At 44.5% G+C, this 9,922-nt stretch overlaps 1 protein-coding gene across 1 annotated transcript; it reads right to left on the reverse strand.

The window, feature by feature from the left end:
* Positions 1-600: 600 nt before the first annotated feature.
* On the reverse strand, positions 601-5,401 carry zfp36l1a (zinc finger protein 36, C3H type-like 1a). The gene is made up of 2 exons (XM_083792400.1): positions 5,205-5,401; positions 601-3,954 (listed from the first exon to the last, which is right to left on the reverse strand). Exons 1-2 carry the CDS (start codon positions 5,253-5,255, stop codon positions 2,863-2,865), a joined length of 1,143 nt encoding a protein of 380 aa, XP_083648526.1. The 5' UTR covers positions 5,256-5,401; the 3' UTR covers positions 601-2,862.
* Positions 5,402-9,922: the final 4,521 nt, after the last annotated feature.

The raw sequence follows: 9,922 nt of genomic DNA on the forward strand, positions 1-9,922 counted from the left end.
ACTTATGAGCCTCCGTCAACCAGAGGGCGCTCTACCTGACAGCAGGGTCTACATTTCTCAAAGGAAGAATAGGGAGACCACCTGCTCAAACCACTACAGATGTGCTAGTTATATTGTACTCGTTTTGATTATAATACGTTGCGGATTGCAGCTTTACCGTTACCCCTTTCCTAGCCTGGCCAGACTAGATAGATTTGTCTGGGATAGTTATTTGTGGCTGGGTAGATGATCTGACTCCATGTCAGATTAATGAGCAAGCGGTCGGTCTCACAGGATTTTGTTAATATTGGCATCCTAAAGTTGTGAATAGTTTTGAGTCTGTAAATCAGTACACCGTTTAATTAGAAGACGCCACACACATTTGACTTTTCTGCACATGTGGTTATAGTACACAGAACTGGCACAATATAGAAATGATATAGAGGATCGTGTTATATTGGAATGTAAAAGGTGTTGATCCATAGGAAAGGTGTCATGTGCAGAGAATGTGTGTATTCAGGGGTTCCATGCACTAGTGTATCGATGTATCCAGGATTTTACTGTGTACAGTACATACTGTACACAGGCACACACTTCCAAACTATATTAACTCACACTGTGGACTTTTCCAAAATATGGGATTTATTGATTTTAACTGCAATCAATACTTACAAAAAGAGTTTGTTTTTAATATAAACTCACAGAAATTACTGTAGTGAAGAAAAGAAAAAACATGGCTGGAAAAATACATTCAACAGTTTACTTTCTTTGTGTCAAATCAGTTCACCTCTTTTAAACAAAACGTACGAGGCAACGTGGAACATGTGACTTTAAAATGTCCTCCATTATAATATAAAAAAGGCAGACGAGGCCTTAGCTACCTGGAATGTATTCAGAAGAGGCACTTCAAATGGTTCAGGGAGGTATGGGGGGGGGGGGGGGGCAAACAAGTGCATCAAACAACCAATCAAAGAAAAATATCCTTTCCTCAACCCATTTGGTCACAGCTATTGCTTGTTGTAATAAAATCTGGGTATCCATGTAAGAATGCTATTGACAGGAGGTAAAAACAGAGCACTCTTTGAACTCAGAACGTCCTAAACCAGTGATGTAGTGATCACGGCGATACTCATCACATGTAGCAACTCTTTACTTGTGATAACAGAATCATAGTGCTGACAGAAAGAGAGACCTTTCTTTTTCAGAGTTAGGAGATATCTGAACGAAGTGAAACAATAAGCGGTTGTATTAAAAAGTTCATAACAGATAGGCACTGCTACTGTCTAGCTGGTGAGGGTTGTGGACAGGATAGCCTAGGAATGAATACAAGCATATCTGTTTGGGAAAGTAATTGCAGTCCAATGAAAGGTAGAAACAAAACAAAACAAAAATCTACAATAAATAATCAAAACGCAAAACATCTTTTTTTGCATCTTTTTTTGCTTTAAATTAAGTTTCATTTTGACAAAGTGTAGTTGCAAAACAAAAAGTCATCGTAGTACAATATATTAAACTGTGAAAAAAGGAAACTGACAAAAAACGTCTTCACAATCTTTAGATTAATATGGAAGATCATAATTTAACATAAAAGAAAATATATTCTATTGTTCATTATCCAGATAAATACAAAACAAAATTAACAAAAAAAAATGCATATGATCACCAATAAATATGTTTTTGATAAGTTAAATAAGCAGTGACAAGCAAACCTTCTGTCTGGAAAGTTTTTCAAACAATAATAATAATAACATTAATAAAAAATAATTATCGAAGCAAATAAAAGGGATGTAATGAGTACAGTGCTCCAGAGAGCAAGTTCTAACGAGAGAGAGGTGGGGAGGTAAAGTTAAGGTCTTATCTTAAGTTGTAGGATGTACAACTGCACCATGAGAATGCTGGGAATTCCCCACTGTCTGTGGATCGGCATTAACGAGGGGGGCGTGGCTGAGAAGCCAGGCAGAGTCTTAGAAAAGGTTTAATAACCAGTTAGATATCAAGACTTCCTTCCACCTCCCTCCAACAAAAACAAAAAAACTGAAAAAGCCAGTGACCAGCAACAGGAGAACATTTCAGGAGGGGTAGGGGTTATGGGGCAAAACCATCTTCCAGTTCAAAGTCCTTCCTGCAGACTCCCTCAGTCCACATTACATAAGATGGGGCTTGAAAAATAATTGTTACCAGGGGGCAACGAGAAGGACCCAAAAAACAAACAGTAGTCCATTTACCCTTAACACATGCAGAAACCGCCCCCAGACACTGTTTTTGTTACTTTTTTTCCATTACAACTATTCATATCGTTTCAGGGCTTTCGCTTTTTTGCATTTTTTTTCTACTTTTGTCTTAGCTCAGTCTGTAAAAAAAACAAACAACAACAACTGCGGATCTACAGATACATTAGTGAGCACCCTCTAGCTAGCTCGGAGGGGGGGGGGGGGGGGGGGGGGAGTGGTATCATCAGGGGGTGGAGGGGAAGGTGGGGTTAGTGCAACGCACTCCCTATTCCATGGCCACTTGTGTTGCTACACATTCAAGAACAAGTAAAAAGGAAAACAAAAAAATTAACAAGTGGCACCTGGCAAAACAGTCACATGATGCTCTCACATCGTTCTCATTGTTCAACTTCCTCTCCTTTTTTGGCACTATGACACATGGTGAGGGGGGGGGGGCTTCTATTAAAACTTGCCGCGATGATTACCGGGGGGTGAAAATGTGATTTAGATAAGAGTTCCCTTAATTGACTACACATCCTCTATTATCTAGGAACTTACGGTGTCTTGAATAAGGGAAGGAGAGAGGAGTGGGGGGGGGGGGTCAGAGGTAGAGGGAAGTGCCGCGTTCGGTTTGTGTCACGTGACTTTAAAGGCGCCTGTGGACATGTGCGGTCTAGTCGTCGGAAATGGAGAGGCGGCTGAAGATAGGAAGGCGGCGGTTGGTATCCAGGGTGGGGGACTCGGAGCCACTCAGACTGCCTCCGGAGCTGCTCTGGTAGCCCTCCTGGTCTGACAAAGAGTCAGGCGGGCTGGACGGAGACTCGAACATCTGAGGCGACTCCAGCATGGGCCTGAAGAAGTATGGGGTGCTCGTCGGCGAGGGGGGCGCTGGGGTGCCAGGCTCCGTGCCTGCTGGGCCAGTGCCGAGGCTGGGCCCGAACAGGCTTGCCAGCTCCTGGCTGGAGTAGGTGAAAGGGTTGCTGCTGGGCCACTCAGGGACCTCGTCAGGGAAAAACATGGGTGGCGGGGTTACGGAGGTGGGGCTGTCCCTCAGGCCACCCGAGCTGGAGAAACCGGCGAAGCTGTAGCTGTGCTGCAGCCGGGGCCGCTCCATCTTGTTGCAGGAGGATGAGGAAAGAGGGGAGGAGGGCGGCGGGGGTCCACGGCGCTCCTCTGCGTTGTGGATGAAGTGGCAGCGGGGCCCGTAGGGGCAGAAGCCGATGGTGTGGAAGGTGCGACACAGCTCTGTTTTGTATTTGGGATGGCGGCTCAGGCTTCGCAGTTCATGGATGCCATGCGCAAACTGGCATTTGTCGCCATACTTGCAGGCGCCGTTCTCCTCGAAGGGCCTGCACAACTCAGTCTTATAGCGGCTGGAGTTCACCTGACCCTGGCCGCTGCCGGCGCTGGTCGGACTGGCAGGCCCCAGGCACTTGTGTAAGAGCCGCTCACCCGTCTCAGAGAAGGAGCGATCTCGCAGCCGGTTCTCCTTGTTGTTGTTGCTAATGTTGCCAACCCCTGAGATGAGGGCAGAGTGGTCCGCAGCCTTCAAGGTGTTCAGGAATTGGTTCTGGTTGAACTTTGTACTGCTGACCGAGTGCCGTCGCTGGTACACCCCTCCCACCGAGGGAGTCCCCACCGCCTTCCTGTCCAGCAGGGCTCCGGTGGGGCTGGAGATGGACACACTCGTGCCAGTGCAAGGGACAGACATGGGATGATGGGGGGCGCCCAGGTTGTTGTTGTTGTTGTAGTTGAGCATTTTGTTCTGCAGAGAGAAGAAACACATTATTAGTTGGGGAAAGCAACGTGATCTATTCAAATGGCAAGCAATGAGGATCCAGTTTCATCAAGGGATGGCGGGTTGGGGATAGGAAAAGAGAAACATCCATAGGTTCCTTTTGCATGACCATGTTCTTTTTGGCTCTAAATACACGAGCGGATACAGGCCTATAGAACAGCAGCTGGTTTGGCAAGTTGCCCTGGTGTGGAATGCATGCCTGCTTAGTAAATGGAGCAGGGAAGCGTCAGTGCAGCACGGCTGGTAGTGGTTACAAAGAAGCTGCCATCATTCGAACATAATGAAAGTGCATTAGCAAGGCATCCTACAGAATTACAATGTATAGTACTGAGTGTGATTTCAATACACCTCCAAGCTGGTGGGTGGGTTAGCTATTATCATCAAAATGACTTTTATGACGCCAATAGACTGCAATCCTATACTTAATTGAATAACCCATTTGTGATAGGAAATTAATGTATTCCTCTTTTATCTCTTTTATTTAATGTCCACAAACCAAATGAGCATGTGGCAGTAACTTCAACTAATGAACATCTCTGTCTCGTGGTCGTGCTGATCAAAAAGGTTTTGCATAATAATATTTGTTTACCACCAAACTCGAGTCGAGAATACCATCCATCATTGAAGCAATCCTCTTGGAATATGAATTGCACATTACTCTTACATCTGATTCAAGCGCGAATCCAGAGGGTTGCCTTCAATGCTGGCACGAGTCTGTTTTGTGACTACTAGTGTCTCAACGAATAAAATAATTAGTGTAAAAGGAACGCAAAGTGTTTTAACTTAAAGCTAATTAATTCACGTAACGATACCGTTATTACTTATTACTGTCAAAGTCACGACTCAAAACCACAATCAATGTGCCAAAATGACTAGTGACAGCCACAAATCCCTATATTTGATGTGGCAGGGGCACACATGCATCAAGTTGTTTAGCAATTTCACCATTCCGCCAACTTCCCAACTCTAGTCCATAACGCTAAAGACATTAAAACAACAAATGTCACCAAATAAAATTCAGAGAGAAACTATAGGGAACGTAAATCAAAACAAATCCAAGGCGCGCCTCAGCACGCACAGACAGCGAGACAGGGCCCGAAGCATGCAACCATCATTCCACTACAGCAGCAGCAGCAGCTGCCTGCTTCCCTGCTAGCATACAGGCTAACTAGTGTGGTTGGAAGCAGTGATGCGGAGAAGAAAAGTTTTCTAACTACCTTGTTCATTACTTCGAAGTCGAAGAAAGGCGACGCCACGGCTGTGGTCATCTTTGCTGCGACGAAAATCTAATCACACGGTGTTAAAAAAAAAAAAAAAAAAAAAGGCTGAGTTGGGAGACAAAGTTGCGCAGGTCCGTGTGTTTGTTCTGATTTTGACCCTGCAGATCAGAACACCCCCTCTGCCCTGCACCAGCCCCGAACATTTGCTTTATAATCCGCGGCAGGAGGAGCTTCTGCAACTGGGCGTTCTTTGAGCAAACTTTTTTTCCTCCTTCGGGGACACTAAACTTGCATTGGTTGCCAGTTTGTTTGAGAGATGACTACAGTGTTGCACGCGGGATGCATGCAAATCAGCTCCAGCCTTTTTAATTCAATCTGATTCTGAACGCGGTGCCACCGAACAATGAGGCGAGCTCAGTTCATTTCGCCACATTCCGATTTATACTTAGTCGTACGACGGTGGTGATTGCCGAAAATTGCTGATTTACAAGCTCATAGTGTATTAGTGGGCTTGTAGATCTGCTATTTTCCTCAACTATGTAGGCGGCAAAGTAAGTTGGGCAAACTCACTGCAGTCAGTGCCTCTGCTGATCACAATAACAGTTTTAGTATTATTGCTCAAATACAATCACAGAATTGCATTCAATTGTGTGCATTAATAAATGCATAATATAGTGCTTTAATATAATGTCGATACGTTATTAAATACTGTCCACACTTCCACGCATACTACTTGTAAATATTAAATACAAGCATAGCCTACTTTTAAATACCTCACAAATCTAGACTGTCTTTGTCAAAAGTTGATGATTGTTTCATAATACCGTTATTACCATATAACGTTTTTCTTTTCTTTTCTGGAGGTTGCTTCTATTTAGACAGTCTGGTGTTGTTTACTGTGAGGCTTTACTATACTCTATCCCCAGGCTTCCAGCTACCATCCACTACTCTGTAATTAATTTACTCTTAATTGCTGGACTGTAACGTCACTTGTGGGACTTTCCGGTGGATTCAGGCAGCCAGTGCTTGTTAACCCTTGCACGACCACAGTTATTTCCCCATTGATTTTTTTCTCTCTCTCCAACCGGTTTACTTTTTCCTTTTTTAAGCCAGGGCTGTTTACACTATACCCAGGCCTTATCCCTCAAGAGCAGGTAAATTTGCTCCCTGAATACAAACCAGCTGAATATGTATGCACATGTGCGCTGCATTCTCATTCCATCAGGTACTGCGTAGGCCCAGGGTATACCTGACACCGCAGTGATCTCACCAGATTTCAACCACAGGCAGTCACAATGAGGCCTGTATGTATAAAAGAACTGGGCAGAGAAGTGAAACCTATACAAATCCATTGTGGTCTGTTGTTGCACTCCTCCCCTCTGAATCCATGACAGAGCAGCCATCGGCCATGTGCAGAGTCAATGTCAGGGTTGGGTTGCAATAGAAGGAGAAGAAGAAAAAGAAAGCATGGTTGTGGAGAAGAAAAGAAGCTGTTAAAAGGGGTTGGAGGAGGGGATGGCGTGAGGGGTAGATTTATGGGGGACGTTTATTACTACACAGCACTGCCCTGGGGAGATGTGGGGAGGGAGGTGGAGAGAGATAGAGAGGGGGGCCAAAACATTCCCTTTCCCCTTCCTCTTCTTTGCCTATACCAGGAGCCATGCAGGGGGTGGAGAGCTTTGTCTCACTCTGGAAGTTGTTGAGGCAGAGAGGCGAGGGAGGTTGTTTTGAAGCCGAATTACTGAATTCAGCCGAGGAAGAGAGAGACAAAACAGAGCCGGTACTGCACAGACTGCGCTCGCTCGCGAAGGGATCCTGGTAGTCAGGAGTGACATGAGTTATTGTGGAGATATTCAAAAGTAGGCCTGCACAAAGTGCTACAGCTGCACGAACTTGGCTTATTACAGCCAGACAAACCACCAGGGTGGAGAGTTAAAACACAGCCACCAGCCAAATGATGGTGAACTTCATCTGCGGCTGTTAAGTAAAGTCAATGCTGCCTGCCACTTTGACAGCCAACCGCCCATCATTTACATGTCCTGTCCTGTTTTAAAAATCTACTTAGAGATAGTGAAAGTTGTTTTTGTTTCCTGTTTTTTTTTGGGGGGGGGGGCGGGGGGTACTCACTGTATAGATGGAACGGTTTGAGTTACATTATCTTTTGAATAACTTAATCTTCAACAGCGAGAAAGACAGAGTAGATAACTTGAAAAAGTTAGTTGTTTTGGACTCAAGAGCCAGTCACCAAAGAAGACAGGCATGTGTGTGTGTGTGTGTGTGTGTGTGTGTGTGTGTGTGTGTGTGTGTGTGTGTGTGTGTGTGTGTGTGTGTGTGTGTGTGTGTGTGTGTGTGTGTGTGTGTGAACGCATGAGCGGGCATGTGTGTCAACATTAAAGGAGTTTTTATGAGCCTGAGCTGTGTGGAATAATCTTCCCCTGGAGTGTGTTTACAGACGACAGGATGGGATGACAGAGCTGCTGGAAATAACGTCTGTGGTTCAAAGGCCCTGTCACTGATTGATTAAGTGGATCAGATCGATTGTCTCTCCACCCCAGAGGGGGCCTACGGGAGGGAAATGGGCGGAGAGACACTGTATTTCTCAGTAATATGACAATTACAAAACAGGCATGAAATTACTTTAAGTGTCCATGCCATGTCCCACATTAATTAGTCCGAATCTGAATAGCTACAGATTTATTGTACTTATTTTACTTTATTCATGTACAACAAGTAAAAGTATGTTTCAACATCCCAAATTCAACAGTACATACAGCCAGAATAAGGAATAGAGGACCCGTTGATTTTAATTTACTAGACCAACTCTTTGTGACCTCTGAGTTCTTAAGAAGTGCCATACACGTGTTGTTTACCCTCATAGTCTCTGCATGCTGCCAACATGATATTGTGCTACTAAAGTCTACAGTCTTTCCAGGCTGAGGAGGAGGCACCTGTTTCCTGTCGAAAACAAAAGAATCAGCCGATAATGTCCCCAGCCTCAGATGCAGATAGTAACACTCCAAAGTGCCGCACTGCCGACAGACCAGACTTCTTTGGGTCACACGAAAGCCTGCATTTACCTCAGCCCATATCTGTATTCTGCGGCTTTGACCCTATAGACTTGCTTACTATTGGCTGCTTGTTATAAAGGATGAGGATGAGGAGTTCGTCCTCATTAGTTAAAAGTCTAAAATGTTAAGGAGGCAGCATGGTTGGGAGTTTCTCTCTCTCAACTCACTCTTGCATGGTTCTCTCTCTGGAGTGTGTCACTCTGACTCTGAGACTCCTTAAACCCCCACGGGTTTGTTATACTCTTTCCCTGTCCTAGATACTGTATGTGTTCCAGGAGTTCAAGGCTGCTTTCCTTTACTGTATGCCCTATCAGTTCCCCCAGCCTCTGTTTTGATTTCTTCCTCCTGTACTGTCCTCTCCAAGGATACCCCTTAAGGAAGGGAGGATTGGACTGAGGCATGAGGTCACCGATAATGCTTAACTTGGTATGAAAGGGGAAATTAAACGTTGGCCATGTCAACAGGAGATGAAAGATGTCGGGCAGAAATGCAAAAAACCTGATGCTATCTGCACAGAGTTTCTGTGGATTCCCTTTGACTGACTGCTAATGGCAACAGGTTATTGTAGTACCCCATGTCACTCTGCAGAGGGCAGGCATCTCCCCTTTCCATATTCGTATCTGTTTTGTACACTGCTTTGCTCATCATCATCATCATAATCATCATCATCATACTATAATTCTAACAATGTCTGTCTGTCTGTCAGAAACAAACACTTATCTCCTCATTGCCTGCACCAATCACTCCCACTTTTCACACAGGCATTGACCATATGAATATGGAGGTCTTAACGGAGCCCTTTTTTCGATTTGACACATTAATTATTAATAATGAATTTATTAGTGAATTAAAAACGCACCGGGCGCAGTACCCCCTACGGCCACAAGGGGGGGGGGAATATCTCACAACGGGTAAGGGCTAGTTATTATAATATGCACAAAATGTTATTTCAAGTGCCTAACAATTTCTCAAAGTCATAAGTTCAGACCATCTGAATAATGTGAGTGAGCAAAGCAAGGGAGTGTTTGTATAAAGTGCATGTACAGTGTGTGTACACACAGCACACTTATACTGTATCTTTCCTAGTCTTGATTTTACGGTCAGTTTAACTGGCTTTAAAGTGCAATAGATGACACGAGGCCATGCATTGTGCAACTGGCTTCCGTTGACCGACTTTCCACATTTGTATGACTATGACTGTGGCAAAACAAACTCATCCCTACAACACCCATGCATGTACCAGAGTAACTACCATGACCGCTGCTCTACAGTATACCAGTCAAATCAATCTACAACTTGTCATAATGTCTTTTAATAGAGGTGTGAGACCCAGTGGGGTCTCACACCTCACATCAAAGATAGATTATCTTTAGAAACGATAACAACCAGAACAGATGCTGTCAGTCAGTCAGCAATCAAGGTTAACCAAGTCTCAGCTTTGAACCAAGCCTAATGTATTCAATATGTTGTCATTTGTTGGTCTGCCCTTTGTGATGACACAGTGTGGCTTTCCTTTCTGTATACATTCCCTCCCCACATCCCAATTCTGTCTGATCCAGTTCTTGTCTTTATAAGGGCTGACAGGATCCCATGATCCGTACCCTACCCCCCTTTCATGTATCATGGCCATGTTGTTCGCCAAACACC

Source organism: Protomyctophum parallelum (assembly GCF_964188405.1).
Source record: "Protomyctophum parallelum genome assembly, chromosome: 20".
Classification (NCBI taxonomy): Eukaryota; Metazoa; Chordata; class Actinopteri; order Myctophiformes; family Myctophidae; genus Protomyctophum; species Protomyctophum parallelum.

What these genes read in the sequence shown, in the direction of transcription:
- zfp36l1a (XM_083792400.1), bottom strand. Translation starts at nt 5,255, where the DNA reads ATGACCACAGCCGTGGCGTCGCCTTTCTTCGACTTCGAAGTAATGAAC. An exon ending in ACTTCGAAGTAATGAACAAG is followed by an intron (nt 3,955 to 5,204) that starts GTAGTTAGAAAA and finishes TTCTCTCTGCAG; the next exon opens with AACAAAATGCTCAACTACAA.